General features: G+C 40.5%; 1 protein-coding gene across 1 annotated transcript; it reads right to left on the minus strand.

The window, feature by feature from the left end:
• Positions 1-575: 575 nt before the first annotated feature.
• On the minus strand, positions 576-16,632 carry CHMP2B (charged multivesicular body protein 2B). The gene is made up of 6 exons (XM_079974861.1): positions 16,384-16,632; positions 9,664-9,755; positions 9,188-9,382; positions 4,381-4,483; positions 2,576-2,682; positions 576-2,405 (listed from the first exon to the last, which is right to left on the minus strand). Exons 1-6 carry the CDS (start codon positions 16,415-16,417, stop codon positions 2,292-2,294), a joined length of 645 nt encoding a protein of 214 aa, XP_079830987.1. The 5' UTR covers positions 16,418-16,632; the 3' UTR covers positions 576-2,291.
• Positions 16,633-17,474: the final 842 nt, after the last annotated feature.

Consider the following 17,474-nt stretch of genomic DNA (forward strand, 5'->3'; position numbering starts at 1 on the left):
GAGTAATATCAAAGCTATGAATGCATATCGCTTAGTTTTCTTTATGCCTCTTTCACAGCTCAAGTCCTAATCCTCTCCTTTTCAATTCAGCAGGGCTTACTCTCAGGTAAGTGGGATTAGGGTTGCAGCCACAGCCATTCAGGGCAATCCAAACCCAAGCTGGGCAGCAGCAGAACATGATGGAGCCGTGAAGCCACCATCTCTGTGGCCCTGTCACTCATTCTGGTGGACACCTGCTGGCTACACAAGTCCTGGATTGGACTCAATGCTGCTAAGAGATGTGAGTGGGGTTGAATTGGAATCCAGTGGATCCTCAGCTGTTGCCTCACATTTAAGGTGCATTTCAGGGCTTTCCACAGGCTACCGCTGGCAGGAAATCACAAGCAGTCCAAAAAGTAGTGTTGTCATCACCCTGCTGGCAGAACAAGGAAGAGGGAAACCTCTGCCCGATCCAATGCACACACCCCAGTTCAGCACTTTGGGGGTTTGTATTGCATCCTTAATCACTGACTAGTGGATGCTTTTAGTATTTTTAAAAAACTATTTTCTTAAAAAATCAAACAGAAAAATGGCACTCAAGGAGCTAAAAGCTTTTATTTGATTTTTACAAAATCCATAAAAAGGAGATCTTGCTGAAGGTAGCCACATAGAGTCTATTTTATGTAATTACAAAACCAAATTGTAAACCAAATTGTGTATGTGCTTGATTGCTTTGATCTTATGTTTAACCAGAAAAATCATAATTCTATACTAAAATGAAGACCTAGGCTGCTGTTGCCTTATTCCTATGGCGTATCTTGTGAGTTGATAGTCACAGTAATTGCTTTCTTTTTCTGTTCTTCATAAACAATCAGCAGACATTTTCTTGTTAATTTACATTCTCACAATTAGTACCAGGGCCACGAAGTAGTTCAGGAACAAAAATTCCCTTTCACAACTGGCAGTAATTCACAATGTGAATTATGTTCCCTATAATACATCAAATTACCCACTGTTTAACTATATTAGGCGCAATTTTATAACCAAGTGAACCTATTTCCTTCAAATAGTCAAGCATACATAATTCCAATTAGTGTGTAACAACTGGATATAAAACAGAACAAACATACTATATGGACAATAAAGTATATTTTCAAAGGTAACACTTGTTCAATGAAAAAATGCATAGCAATATGTACAATGCTATTCAATGAAAAATATGTAATTTCAGGTGTTGGTAGTAGATTACATACTTTGTAGCAGCGGTTGCAGTTGAGTTCACATAACTCTTTCAGTGCTATGTAAGTTGAGATAATGGCTTTAACATTACATTATTTCCACAATTCTAAGCTTAATTAAAATAAACCAAACACGATGGGCAACATCCAATGATGTTCACCTCCTTGTGCAATGGAAATCCACTTGTGCAACTGAACTTCCTGCTTCTCTTTTCACCCTCTAGCCCCCTTGTGCACCCCAGAACAGATTTTGGGGGCACACAGGAGGCTGCAGGGAGAGTAAGGGAAAGGAGGAACCTCAGTGCACGAAGATCTCACCCTATGTACACAAAGGCACAGAATTCCTTCAAGTTAGCTGTGTTACAGTACAATGGAAGTTATTTAGTACGTTCCTTACAAACCATTTTCCTAGCATAACATATCATTAGACCACAACCTTGATTCAAAGAAGATAATTATATATCAGTATTGTTCTAAAATCTTGGGACTATATTAGAAATGTATATTTTAAAACAAGGCTGAATCAAAAATGATTTCCTAGAAAGGCGCTTAATGAAAAACCCACTATACTTTTAAATACATCTTCTGCTTGAAGAATACAATAGCCACCTTCCAAATGAAAGAAAAAGTGAGGTTTTATTTAATACCATAAATTAAGAAGTCTCTTGGTGTGCTTGCAACAGAAACGTAAATGAAATGCCTCCAGAAAGGCTGCTTGCAATAGCCTCAGAAAGGTTAGAAACCTGAATGAAAAATGGAGTGTTGGTGCTTTTTGGAGAAAAAGCTAATTGTACCCAATCCAAATTTAGATCATGTGTAACGGTTGCTCCTGTTTACAGCAGAATCCAATTTGGTCAAATGTATACACAATCTGCATTATTTGCATGTTGTGATGTTCTGTCTCAACTGATTCCAACTAATTGTTCCAGCTGCTTCTAGAATTCATTGTCACCAAAGATGGCTCAGGCAAGATCTTGCAAAGGAATTTGGTTTTTATTGATACTGGTCTTGCACATTCATGTGCATGCCAGCACTGGAGCAATTGCAGAAGGCAGGCTGCTCGTCACCATGGGGTTAATCTACTCCCAGGGCTTTGAGCTGCCGTTCAATCTCTTCATCAGAAATTGTGGCACTTTTGGATGCTGATGCAGATGGCATGCCTCTGGCAGCTGAAGGAGCCTTGGCCATCTATTAGAAAGAAAAATGAGTAAAAGTTACATTTAGGCAAGCAAGATGAGACACAGTAATCAAAACGATAGAACACAGAGACAAAAAGGAAGGCACTACAAAAGTCAATAAAAATGTAAGGACGGGGGCAGATTACTTTCCAAGAGCAATGGGAAATAATTTCTTCATACCTTTCCAGATATTTCAATACCAATTTCATCCAGGACTTGGTTCACAATATCCTGACTTTCCTGTTCTTCATCAGAATCATTGAAAATATCATCCAGGGTATCATTGACTTAAAGACAAAGGAAAACAAAAGCTTCATTAGAACTGTAATAGTACAGTTCTAGTACAGTGGTCTTTCATACCACTTTTACACCCCAGCACACATTAACAGCTTTATTTTGAAGAAAAGTGAAAGAAAATAATGTAAGCAATAATATATGTGGGTTTATACTGTTATACTGCTGTTTAAATGTGATTTTGGCCCTCAAGGCAGCTTACAACTTTAAACATATACAATACAAAAAAATGGCCAAAAAGCAAATCCATTAGCAGGGAGAATTTATAATTTTACAAAGCTAGCTCTGAAAGCCAATGTGCTTTTTAGTTGGGGATTTAATGCTCGTTTGACCATGAATGCTCCCAAAATAAGCCAAGCTATTTCCCCCAAAGTCAAAAAATAGCTTGGCTATTTGTGACAATTTCACTAATGTTCCCTATTCTCCTGCAACCCACCAAGCTCCCTTCCATCCCACCAACCTTCACCTGCCCCAGCAGTAGTAATAAAACCATCTGTGTACTGTCAGGAATAACGGAAGTTAACAGGCCTCCACAATCCTTGGCTTGTTTCCCAATATTTAGCATCACCAGCAGACACCCTAGTCAGCAAATCAGGACATCAAAGCCATGATTTGAACCTGGTTTCTTTTTAACAATCATAGCTTGAACCAGCCACGGTTTCCAGATCTTAATGTACTTCTAAAGTAAGAGCACAGCCTTCTATTGTATGTGAAGATATCATGAAGAGTGAAGAATGAAAGCATAAGCTTGTGTAGGTTAAACCATGGGTTTGAATTGAATCCGAATCAAACATTTAAAAAAAATTCTGTACTGGCAGATAAGCACTTACGAGGGGGCACAATAGACTTGCATCAGCATGCCATCACTAGTATGCACATTGTACTCAGGCATCCAGCTAAGACAGTGTCATGGTGCAACAAGATATGGCTTTGTTATGGTGCTGGGAATAGCAGCCATTGCTAGTGCAGCATAGCAACTTCACACAGTGTTATTCTAACATAAAGGTGGGGCGAGAACAACCCAAGAATTGTCAGTTTCCCCATTCCATTATCCTCAAAGGATTCTGGCTTCCAGAGAATCAGCCATGTGAAAAACCAAGTTACCTATTTTACATATTGTGGATATCTACATTATGATATTGGATCAGGCAGAGCACAGCTGGAAAGATTTACCTCACACAAGACTATGGAATAGTTTGCGGAAAGCAGCTCTTTGTGCTATTAAAGCAGTTTCATTTTTAAGGTTGCAGTTTTGATAGCGTAATTGGGACAATGTCCCCCATGATGTATGTATATTCTGCACCTAATGGTTCACTTTTTAGGTGTGGGATTTCACTTAAAAAGCAGCACTGGTTAATGTTTCAGCAATGTATTGCGTCATATGTCCTCCTGAAATCTGAATAGGCTGAGCAGGCCAAGGCTTTAGTGTTCCACATGGCTCTTCCCATGACATTAACATTGCCCCTCTATTTCTGGCCATCCATTTTCATGTTTCCTTGCTTCTATTATCGAAGTAATAAGGAAGTAATAAGGAAGACTATGAAAATGGATGTTCCTACAATTAATAATTTCAACAAATGTAGGTTAAGCACAAGCTCATGAACCAATTATTAGCTTGATTTGGTGGTCTTGCCAACCCAACAAGGAAGCAGGGAACAGTTTTAATCATTGTATGGAAAAGCATAACTTACTCATTTCTTCAGTCATTTCCATTTTCATGTTTTCTTTCTGGAAGTTCTGCATAGTTTGCAGTGTCTTTTGTGGATCCATCTTTTTATTAACAGCTTGCATTGTCTAGCAATAAACAATAACCTTTATGAATACAGTATATACCAACATACCAACATACAGTACAGTAAAACTGCTGAACACATCATCATAATATTTAAATACTTTTAAGGTGTTAGAAGAAAATAAATTCCAAGGAATACGAGTTCCCATGTAATGTCGGGTATACAACTAAATCTTTAGTCTTTGCGCATCTAGAACTTTCAGAAAAAGAGTAGAATGCACTATTGCGTAGCAGTCAGTTCTTCTGTAAGTCCATCTGATGTATACATTTTCCAAAATCTAATCTGCTGGTGGGTCTTCCTGATATTGACCTGGTTTGGATGTAATACCAAATTATAATTTAGCATTACATTAACAAAATCTCAGCTGGTGTTCTTCTCCCTCCAGTGCTGCCTTCATTTGTTTTCAATTAACTGCAGGTCAGCGTCAAATTCAAATCCTAAACTCTGCTTAATATTAATTATGGTTTTATTGGAACAATCATACAACCTGATTTAGAATTGGCTTGTTTCTGTGAGCTATAGTTAAGACCATCAACAGTTTGTTTAAAATGGAAGTGAAAGCTTCTACCATGGCTGTGCCAGATAAGGGAAGGAGGGAGGCATGGGATGAGTCACATCGTTCATGTAACACTAAGGTATTGTTTATCATTATGGCTGAACACAGCTATTGTGAGAAGGGTGAACCCTGTATGATTGGCGTAAAACCTCTACTCTTATGCCTACACAACTTATAAAACTTTATCCTTCATCAAGCATGTAGTAAACCACTTGCCTCACATGAAGCTGACTTATATCAAGTCAGGCCATTAGTGTATCTACCCCAGCACTGCCTATTTTGACTAGCAGTCAGGCAGTGGATCAGGAACAGCAACAAAACATGTTTTTGTCCCCAGCCTACCACAGGGTCACCCACTGCCCATCAATTCCTCTCCTGCTGCTCCAATGACTCACTGTGAGGAAGGGTTTTCAACTTTAGACAGCATCTGCTGCTGCAGCTAAGCAACCGATGGCTTTCCTCTGGGGCTCTCTTGAGCTCATTTTGCCTCAAAATCTCAAAAGCGCTTAAAGAAAGGGTAGGAGGAGGAAGATGTGGCAGTGATTAGCATTTACTAAGCTGCCTCAGGAGGTTTAATGCCGGTCAGCCCATACTGCTAACTGACAGTGGCTCTCTAGTGTTGTTGGCAATAGGTTTTAATCAGCACTGCCAACTTTTAACTGGAAATGTTGCAGATGAAACATGGCATCGTCCGCATGCAAGGAATACATACTACCAGAAAGCTATGTCACCTCTCTGCGTATGAACTGGTTGGAATGCTTTTATAAACTGGAAGAAAGGGGTTCCACCAGTCCTTTAATACCACTTAACATGCCCCAGAATCAATTGGTAAAATTTTGAATTGTACAACAAACTGTATAACTTCAGAATGTGAGTGGAGGATAACTTTTTTAGTTCCCCCCACATATGCCCTAAACTATCTGTAAGCGTATCAGGTAGAAACCATCTATTCCAGCCCGCTTCCTACTGTGCTAGGTTTTCAGCTGCAGAGTTTTGTTTTGGTTTTTAATGCAGTAGAGCATTCAAAAGCCACTTAGACCCAGTGATGAAAGCCAATAAACTGAAGCTCAATCCTGATAAGGAGGTATTGAAGGTGGATAGTTTGGGTCTAGTCTGGGTCGATGATGTACAAAATAGTTACAGACTTATTTGCAAGGTTGCCCTTCTCTGCGTGCTATTCTGATACCCTCCTTTAATCATACATTCACAAAATTCTTCTAAGATTATTTGACAGCACAGAGAAATCAGAGTTTGAGGTAGAGTTTTCATTTTAAAATAGTGTAACAGAACATAATGGCTATGCATTTCTACCAGGAGCTGAGGAGATACTATGCTGGCACTGTTTCAAACAAGAGATGATTACATGAATGAGGTTTCTATCTTTATAAAAAGGAGCCAAGGCATCAGAATCCAGTAGACTCTAACTGGTGAGTTTGCTGACATTCTGCTTTGTCCTATTGGATCAGTTATAGGCCAATGAGAGGACACAATTCTACTCAAATTGAAATGATTGGCTATGGGGTGGGTGGGCTCTGACTGGAGCAAATAAAAGGCCAGGGTCTAGTCAATGAGACAGCAGACTAGGCTAGGCTCTGACTGTTGGTCAGTTGATGGAAGAGCTGAAAGTTGAGGTCAGACAGGGCATATCAAGGGGCTTAAGAAGCCAAAGAGAAGCCAGGAGCTAATGCCACTAATCTAGACCTGATGTTAGGTTTGTGGAGAAGGGCATGTGACTCTAGCAGTAGCCTTCAGGGGAGTTCAGCTGTCAAGCATCAGTAGGATTGCTGAGAACTTGAGGTGACAGGGATTGATGGACTCTGGCAGAAGTCCTGAGAGAAGACTGAAGAGTCAACTTAGAGGAAGAACTCAAGGACCTGACAGAAGAGTGCAAGTATAGACCTCAGTCCCTAGTTCCTAAGTGTTAACTGATAAAGACTATTATAGTGAAATGGATTTAGGTTTGGATTTGGGGTGGTGTGGGAATGGGACTGAAGTTTGCATAAATTTCCTCTTAAAAGTGGCAGGAATCCTACTGTGTTTGATACATAATTTTGAGTGACTAAAAATAACAGTGTATACAGTAACAGTAACAAAGTAAAGTTAATCACCTAGTTTAAGTACGTAGGGATGAATATATACATGCTTATTAATGTAACAGTTTTAAGTAAGATATATTATACTTTGTTTTTACTTTATATTTTGAGCTCTGTGATGTTTTGCCCTATACTTAACCATAGCTATTGTTGGGTAAACTGAAGAAAATAAATGGTATTCATAATAAAGGATTAAGGATTAAGAAAAATGAAATATAAGTCACAGCAAAGAAGTGTGAGATGTGCTTTTTTCTAAAAAAATGTTTAGGGGTTACTCTCATTTTCTTACTCATATTGAAATACTGCCCCTCAGTGAAGCCAAACTTAGATTCACAAAATGTTCAGGAGTATGCGTCCCCCCAGGAAAAAGCACTGGAGATGATGATAATAAAGGTTTTGCCACAGACATCCTTACTCCTAAATTGTCACTTGAACTTAAAATATTGTGACAAAAATGAAAAATTAACTGTTTATTTGTACTTTTAGTAATATTTTTCTATAAGTTCATAACTACATAAATATTTAAGATACCAAAATATACAAAAAAGAGAAATTTACCTTCTATTTGAAGTTCTAAATTGCTTCCAAATTCCTTTAGAAGCAGCAGAAGGACCATTGCTTAGTCACAAATTTTCACTAAGTGATTTCACATACTAGTCGCTCTCTCACTAGAATATCAGGCTGTAATCACAACGTGAATTTGCAAAGCTAAAATGAAACATCCCTGTGTACTCTGCCCTAATTCCTCATATGAGCTATGGGATGCATATGTGCCAATATTCTGCACAAGTCTGTGAATCCATATAAATACAAACAAGCAATTTAGAGACTGACAGCTCAGCTGGGGGAGCAAAAGCTCTTGGATCAGCATGTCAAAACAGAACATCCGTAACCTTAGTCATCCACTTTACTACTCATAACACTGCTTCCATACGTACACAACTCAATATAGCACTACAGTATGCTTACCCAGCTGCAAAATGACAGTGAGGGATTGGGTTAGGATAGGAGCCACAGGCAAAAGACTCCCTAAACATTTAATTACATGGTAGTACAAATGCCTTCAGCGTGTCACATATTGACCTTTTTTCTTTTGTGAGAAGGTATTTGCCAGCTAATCAGTTTAGCTTCTTTAGACATGCAAACTCTATAAAAGCCTTGATTATTTTCATCATAAATTGCAGACTACAGTGGTACCTCTAGTTATGAACTTTATTCGTTCAGGAGGTCCGTTCTTAACCTGAAACTGTTCTTAACTAGAGGCGTGCTTTCGCTAATGGGGCCTCTTGCTGCCACTGCACCACCGGCACACGATTTCCATTCGCATCCTGGGGCAAAGTTCTCAGCTCGAGGTAACTCTTCCAGGTTAGCGGAGTTTGTAACCTGAGGCGTTTGTAACTCAAAGTACCACTGTACTTTATTGTCAGATTTTTGCAGAGTACTTGTTGTAACTCAACCTGGGACCTGCTGATGAAGGGCAGGTAGTAGGCCTGGGTGATATATCAATATATCAATATATCACCCAGGACCAGTATGAGGAGCAGACCGTGATGTCGGCTTCACTCAGAAGTATATCACTGGTGAAAATGCTGCTATGTTTTAGACATCACAATAGATTGTGGTTTATCTCAACAGGAACAATCCTAGGCTGACATGAACCCCCCTCAAGCGAAGCTACAAGACAGAATTTAGAAGCTTTCACCCCACCCCCACCCCCATTTAACTGCAGCTTGTTGTTGTCGAAACCCAGCAAACTGTGGTTAATCTTACATAGTTTGTTTAAAACAAGACAACTCTGACCAGGGTTTATGACCTTGGCTTGCTTCAACAAGCCATAGCTGAGATTAAATTTCAGAGGATAATGCTAAACTGCAGTTAATTAAAAACATAAGTGAAAGTTTCTCATCTCCCACTTACTGCAGTGCCAGAGGAGGGGGAAATGCACAAGCCTAGATTTGTTCCCATCATGATAAACCACAGTTGAAACACAGATTTCTGTAAATTAAAACCAGAATCCTATGAACAATATTTGGGATACTTAAGTATGATTGCTTACCTTTGCTGTTGTTGACATTGCTCCTGCCATTTTCATCTGTGAGTTCATCAGTTTTGTTTGTGTTGACATGGATGTAACTTTTGAACTAACAGCATAGGTTCGAGTTTTCTGTTTTCGCAGTTGCACAAGCTGTTTTGCTAGAACCTTACAGGCTTCTTTGTTTCCAGTTTTAGCCATTTTCTTTATTTCCAATTCCTATTTATTAAAATGAAAACTGTTTTTTAGTTTGTATTCACTTTTTATCTTCCAGCATAAATACTACAATAGTTTAATGAGTAAAAGGTGATTTTTTTTTCAAACAAATTCCTATTAGACATGCAAGAGACCTATCTAAAGAAAAAAATACAATGTTTCCAAAATTAAAAGCTAGGAGTACAGGCGGAAAATGGTGTTAAGGAAATGGACAAGCTATCATTTACCATAACCAGTTTGGGCACTGATTGTGAAAGATGAACTAAGATTCTCCAGTTACTTACCAGTTGCTTTTCCTGTCTCTCCAAAGCTACTCGATCTCTTACTATTGCCCTCTGGGTGCCTCTTAGCTCCTTATTTTGTTCTTTAATTATATCTAAGAAACAAAATATTTACAGTTAGTATAATGGATAAGGAAGTATGGTGAAGACATGCATGGTGAAAACATAAGTTTTAGGTGAAAGGTGTTTCATTCCTAATAGCAGTATCACTGATGTCTCAAAAATAGACTACTGGAATAACTGGAAAACAGACTACTAGAATAGTGTGAGGGATGGAGGCCCAGAAGACTGCATTCTCTGTGGCAGTCCCTCATTTGTGCAACTCTCACTTCACAGAAGTGCATCTAGCATTTTCATTGTACTGCTTATGCTGAACCTTTGAATGCAACCTCTTTACCCTAGCCTTTTGACAATTAAGGTATTTCATTTAGTGGGACCCACCTCCTTTATTCAGTTTCTGGTGTTTGTTCCATTTGGAATAGTTGTTTTATAATTGTATATTACCTGGGACCTTACTGTAAAAGGCAGATAAGATAATACAGTGGTACCTCTGGATGCAAATGGGATCCGTTTTGGAGCCCCTTTCGCATCCAGAAGTGAATGCAACCCACGTCTGCGGGTCGCGATTCACCGCTTTCGCGCATGCGCGTGACGTCATTTTGACGGTCTGCACATGCGCGAGCGGCGAAACCCAGAAGTAACACGCTGCGCTACTTCCAGGTCGCCGCAGCGTGCCACCCAAAAATACTTATCCCGAAGCTACTTCAACCCGAGGTATGACTGTACTTGATAGAAATACTATAGTCTTCAGTTGCAGGTAACTAATTACATATGGGGAACAGAATCATATGCTGTCCTGACTCCACAACTTACTTGTGTCCATTTGAAGGCCTGCACAGACAATATGTGTTTAAAATCCTCCTAAAAGGGTTGTTTCACAAGATTGGGTATCCTGCTTTTTTAGGGTCTCAGTCAGAAGGAGAGTGTTATACACACACAGCTGCTATGCAGGCCTTCCATTTAATACACATGGGTCATTGGGTCACCTGAGACTGAAGTTGTGAATATGACTCAAACATGAATGCCCCATCTTTATTTTATAAAGTCTGAAAAAAGCTTACAATGTTTTCACCGTAAAATGCATAAAACCACAATAAAACCAATTCATTCTCCCTGTGGATAATTAATATGAAAGCATTCACCAAAGAAACAGGGAGATAAAACTTAACCCACACGAAAAGCTTGGCAAAGTTAAAAAGGGCTTAGCAGTTTGATTTCTGTGAACACACAAACTCCAAATGATATCACACATTTTCTGTACATGTAATTTAAAAAACAGCCATACTGTTTTGAATCCACAGGAAAGCAGAGGCTTCCTCTGGATCCAACCTTGAGGAATTTTATATTTGAATTATGTATGACTTGGAGGAAAGGCACCTTTGGATTCAACCTACTTCGTTACCATTTTGACACTATCATTATTGCTTGAACATAAATTCATACTGTTGGTATTATTTGTTATCTCCATTATTGCATTTTTTCCTATTTCAAAGATGTTCACTGTACATATAATCATAGCCAGATACATTATTAAATAAGTTATATATCAACTTAAGAAAACTGCTACTGTCTCAATGCAGTATAAATAGATTAGAGATAAACCCATCTTCTGTGCCCAAGTATCAGCACTTGATTGTTCTCATTTTTCTATCCTTCTGATGTTATAGAAAGTGTGCTCTCCACATCACAATTTTTTTGGGGAAAATTTCCCTTTAATTTCCCTATCAAAGAAATTGTAGCACAGCATAAACAAAATACCACCTGCAGCACAAATATTTTCTAGCCTTTTAATAAACCAGCACTTTCTTCCACATAGAAAGAGTGCAAGAATCTGAACCTTATGGAATCATAACATTCAAGCTTTCAGTGGCCTACTTTGTAAGTATATATATTTGTATTGAAACACTATTTGCAAACAGAGTTGGAATTCGCATTTCGATAAGAGGGTTGTTCCCTTAGCTATAAATTGAGAAGTTGTGTTTTATCAGATGAGAATACTTGTAATGACTTTCTAAAAGTCTTTTTAGACCACAAAGATACGACACTTTGCAGGCTGGGAGTGTTTATCCTCTTTTACTCAAAGAGAAGCAAGTGACATTCCCATGAACTAGTGGCTATGGCTTCTAGAGGGGAATGAAGTTTTTAAATTATAGGACTGCCAGTCAAGGATTATATTTATCTATTTCTTCATAATAAAAAAGTATGTTTTGTGGGGTTTTTTATGCCTGAGGCCATTTCAAAGTAGCACACAATAAAGTCAAAATAATTTATTTGGAGTTGTTCAGAAGAGAGTCAACCCCCCCACCCCCGCGCTTTTACAGAGATGACTTGTCTTATTCTATTAAAAATCCCATTTCTTTTGAAAATGAAGCATTCCCAAAAGTAAGTTTCCATCTTGCTTTCACAATCTAAAAAAATCATCTAACAATAATGATAGGATTTTGTTGCTGTTGCTTCCCACAATATAGACTGTCAAAAATGAATAAAGCATGAACTGCAGCCATAGATTTATTTTACATTAATCCTTTCTTCAAAGACTCTTCTTTCCTAGATACAGTTCCAAGACATGCCAGGATGAAATGATTTCAGCATTAAGAAGTCCTGGCAGGAAACATTTTCATATATGTTGAGGCATCTATACTGCCCTTATTAACTTATACACAATTAGTCTCATGTAAGTACTAAATACAATGGAATGATTATCATAGGGAAAAATCAAGAGTGTTGCATGAAGAAGTTTGTACAGTGATACCTTGGTTTATGAACTTAATCTGTTCTGGAAGTCTGTTCTTAAACCAAGGCATGCTTTCCCATAGCAGCGGGGGACTCAATTTACAAATGGAACACACTCAAAAGGAAGCAGATCATGTTCTGCTTCCAAGGCAAAGTTCACAAACCAAAACACCTACTTCTGGGTTTGCAACATTCTTAATCCAAGTTGTTCATAAACTAAGCTGTTCTTAAACCAAGGTACCACTGTACTGTACAATTGGGCTTGATTTGGATTGAAATTCATACTTAAGAGTCAAAATTATGGGAACATGAGAAGTCTCAGTTGACAACTCTAAGAATTACCCTGAACTTGGGTTTGTTTGTTTTTTGTTTTTTTGGTTTGTTTGGGTTTGTTTTGTTTTGGACAAGAGAATGTGATCTGGGTATTGGGGGTTGCAGGTATGGGGGTGTTGTGTTACAGAAGATCTTCCTTCAGAACAAAATGGGCTCAAATAGTTTCCTGACTGCCCTGGGAAAGTTTTCTGTTGCTCCAGTCAGTGATCCTGTTGAATACCTGGTCAATATTGGGATAGGGAACTAATCAAGTGGATAGTATTCTGAGCCAGCACCAGGAATCAGCAGCAGGTGATGAGGGGTAACAAACTGAGGCTCAAACCAAACAAAACAAATGTACTCTTGGTGGGGGAAGGGGTGGGGGAGAGATAAAAATCTGGAATAGGGATTAAATGAAGTTTACAGGTTGGGACTATTCTGGATGCAGCTTTACATCTAGATGACCTCGTGGTAACGATGGCCAGATGAAACTCAATCCTAATGAATGGGTCTACAAAATGGCTGTCACACAAAAACACTAAATGTGTTTTTACACCGATAAAACTTTTCATTCAATATCCCATGATAATGCAAAAATTTAAGTTCCTTGTTATTTACTCAAAAGCACCTCTTCACAGATCAGAGGTAAGGAGGTGGCACTTATCTGCTTACATCAGACAGTAAATCTAGTGCCCTCTAGATGCCCATTATCCCTATTAAACATGTTGACTTGGGATAACTGGAGTTGTAGTTCAACATTTGGAAGACACTATGCTGGCTAACTCTGATTAAACAAAAGGATACCAGAGACAGAGCAGCTTCCAGGGTATAAATACTGAGAGTCTGAAACTATATATTTACTTCTGAATTTGTCAAAGAATGCCAACTTTACAATCCTTATGACCATGCACTCACACTTACAAGTTTTTGTCTCAGCTTATACTTTTTATGTTTTCTTCCTTAAAGGTTGAACCTTGAGGTTTCAGGTAGGAACCTCTACCACAAGTAGGAAGCTGACTTACACCATTATTGGTATCTAGCTCAGTGCTATCTGCACTGTCTAACAGTAGCTCTCCATGGTCTCTCCCAGGCCTACTTGGAGATGTAGGGATTGAACAAGATCTTTGAATGCAAAGGTTGCTATCTACCCAAGCCATGGCCCTTCCCATGAGTCCTGCTCTTTACAATGAACTCCCCACTGAGAACCATAGTGCTACACCTCATTGGCCTTCCAGAAGTGGAGCAGAACATATATCTTCCATTGAGTCCAGTTCAATTGTTCAGCTTTAATCACTACTGTTTTTCTGCTTTTAATGGGGTGGTTTATTTGGGGCAGGGTGTTTTGTTTGTTACTGCACTCGGCCATGAGCACAACAAAGGCAGAAAATAAATTATTTCAATTAATAAATATGGAATAGCTTTACTACCAGATATATTCACCACACATGAAAATAAGTGACAGAAAAGAAATTGTACCACATTTGTAGTAATAGATTATCAAGTGGTCGTGTGATAGAAAACCAAACCATATGGTAACCTCGTTATCTATTCACTCTATAGCAGTCCTGTGTGACAAAAGGCTTCACAAAAGAAGCAACTCCTTCAAATTTATATCGGTGGAAAGCTGAGAAAGCCAGCTGTGCCATCAAATTTTGTACTCAAACTCTTCACCAGGCAAGTTATAGAAAATACTAAATTTATGTTTGATGCACTGCAATTACTGAGTAGTAATACAGTGAGGCAGCAAAGCTGGCAGGACTGGGGATAAAAATTTTATACATCACTAGACTACTCAGTGCCTTCAAGAGCTAATGACTGTGAGAGTTCTGAGTGCTGGGAGTCGTTCATCTTATCTGCTCAGAGATGTACAAACAGGAGGAACAGGAGAGGACTCTGAAGAATATATGCCCTCCTCCCAGCCATCAACACCTTTCAGGGAAGAAGAACCAGAAGCCACATGACCATTACCTGGTATTTCAGATTTGTCATTGGGGTAGCACTATCATCCAACTATAGGTCTAATTTTAATATTGTGAACCACTTTGATAACCATTATGGTTGTAAAACAATATACATATAAGATAAATAAAAAAGTCACCTTTTCTTGAGAACCCAGTTCTAAAGAAAATGAGTGTCCATGTTTTGACCCATGAATGGATGACATAGCCAACAGTAAAATACAGAGGTGGGAGATACGTAATAGTGCATGACACATACAGAAAATTCACTTAGCAGCAATGATCACACAACATTATGCTGCAATAGTCACAAAATATGCTCTTTCCCTCCCAAATATGCCAAATGCTTCAATGTAATTCAAAGCATTCCTTTGAAGTGTCTTTCTCTAAACTAAGGAAGACTTAACTCATACTTCTTTAGAAATCAGCAGTAGGTGGAATTTTTGTCTACACACACCACACAAATATAATCCCTAGGAACTTTTTAATATCAACCAGTACTGCAGCAATAGTAATAAAGGGCATCATTTTGAAGAGGACACTAAGAGCTTTTGTTACATCAAGGAAACAGCTCTCTGGCAACACTGAAGAACCCTGGCAGTTCCTGATAGGAAAGAATGCTCTTGTTTTAATAAAACAATGCATCTTGTTTCCTTGGTTTTTTTTTAGGGCTATTGAAATTGATACAGATAATACAGATAATTATTTATTTTTATTACATTCCTATACTGCCCTTCATCCAAAGGTCACAGGGCAGAATAAAAACACAAAAATACATAACAGAGTAACCAACAAAAACAATAATCTGACACAAAGTATTTATTTATTAAATAAATAAATAAATAGGTGGCTACATGTAGTCATCTATTGTAACAATTTCTCAAAATTACTGCAAAAAAACAATTCTTAAGAACCTTGCCCTACTTCTAAGGCATTCTCTGCAGTAGCTCTTTCTCCATTTGAGCAGTGCAATCTCCACTGTGTGTTCAACATGGCTTACTCCCAGGTAAGCGTGCATGTGCTCACAGCCACAATCCCTCAATAACCTGGTGCTGGCAGTTCCACAAGGTGTTTTTGTGTGTGCTGCGCTTATTAACATTGTAGGTAACACTTCCACACATGATCAGGAGATGAGTCATGCATGTTCTCTCTCTCCCTCTCTCAATGCACAAACAACCACCACTGCCACCCAACAGCACACACGGATTGTGCCCAAGCCTACATTCTGAGCTGCATCATTATTTTTTATTTGTATTTTTAAAATTCAAGCCTGATGGTCCATTTAAGGCAAAGGGCAAAGAACGCAGCGCAGGAGGCACCACGACAGCTATAGGGCAATCAGAAAGGGGAGGGAGGAAGACTTCTATGGGGGGAGGCGAAGTCATATTCTAGGGGCAAACTAGGCTGGATCTCCTCAGCTCAGGGGCGAAGCGAGGAGCCCACAGGGGCGAGCACTCCCTGAAGTATCGGGAAATACCTCTCCAAAGGGGCGGGGGGAGCCTTGGGGCGAAGGGAACCCCCCCCGTTTGCTAGGGTGCGGTGTGTCGTCAGAGGGCGAATAGGGGGGAGGGCTGCCCACCCCCAAGGAAGGAAAAAGGACCCCCCCCCGCCCCACCATAGCGACCACCACAGCACGAGATTTCCTTCGCCCGTCACTCACCGTCCACCGTCTTCTTCTTGAAGAGCGACGCCATGGCGGCGGCGGCGGCGGCCCAGGAACCGAGGCAGGAGAGCGGGGCCACCGGGGCTCCTTCCTGCTCCTCAGGTGACCGACCAGGAAGCGGAGGCTGCCGCTGTTGCTGCAGCAAGCCCAGAGACGAGCAGGAGAAAAGCCCGCCTCCCGCCTTCGGGAAGAGGCTGAGGCCGTAGCAACAGCGGCGCCCAGTGCCGCCACTGGCGCGGGGGGCGGGGCTTGCCGTGAGGGGAGCGGCTAGAGGAGGCCGTCCCTCTCGCGAGCGGAGTCGGCTCCGCGGCCGGCTGGGCAGGAGAGGGGCGGAGGGGAATGAGCGGCGTTTTCCCACGTGACAGCGCGCGAGCGGTGAGGGGGCAGGAACGGTTGGTAGCCGCTGCCATGACACGACCTAGTTGAAGGGGGGAGGGGGCTTTTTGGAAGGTGGTGGCACGTCCTGAGGGTGGGGGGACGTTTGTTTTATTAACTTATTATCCATTTATTTATCTATGTACCGTCTTTCCCCTCACGCAGCAGGGTAGGGTTGTGCTTGGGGGTTTTTTTTGGGGGGGGGGGAAGGTGAGCGGGTAGTAGTAAGCTCTACACACACACGGGGAGGCCGGGCGGATATACCTCACAGCGCCGCGGCTCACGACAACCTGTTTCCCAAGAGTGTCGCCGTTGAGGTGGCAAAGTGACCAAGCGACAACCCCGGGTTTGAGGAAATGTAGGGCGCGAGCCTTCTCTCCCTTTCCGTCGAAGCATTTTGGAGGCTTATTTTGAAACAGATGCTTTATTCGAGCTTTACACCCACTTCCACCACCGATAGAAAATGGGCTGGAAAAAAGGCATTCAGGTCACGTGTAAATTCGGGTCGGTTAAATCTTCGTGTCAGAGGCGGCCACACAGCGGTGCTTCCCGACGCCTCGACACTCTGGGCGCACCTGCGTGGTTTGAGGGGGCACCAAAGGCTGCCTCGCTAAATCCGAAATGCAGGGCAGGCGCCATGCCATGCAGTGGTTTGGGGTCGCTCTTAGCAGGTGGGCTGTACCGCCTCTGTGTACAGCATGTGAGCGCCTGCG

The sequence above is a fragment of the Podarcis cretensis genome (genome assembly GCF_951804945.1).
Source record: "Podarcis cretensis genome assembly, chromosome: 4".
Taxonomy (NCBI): Eukaryota; Metazoa; Chordata; class Lepidosauria; order Squamata; family Lacertidae; genus Podarcis; species Podarcis cretensis.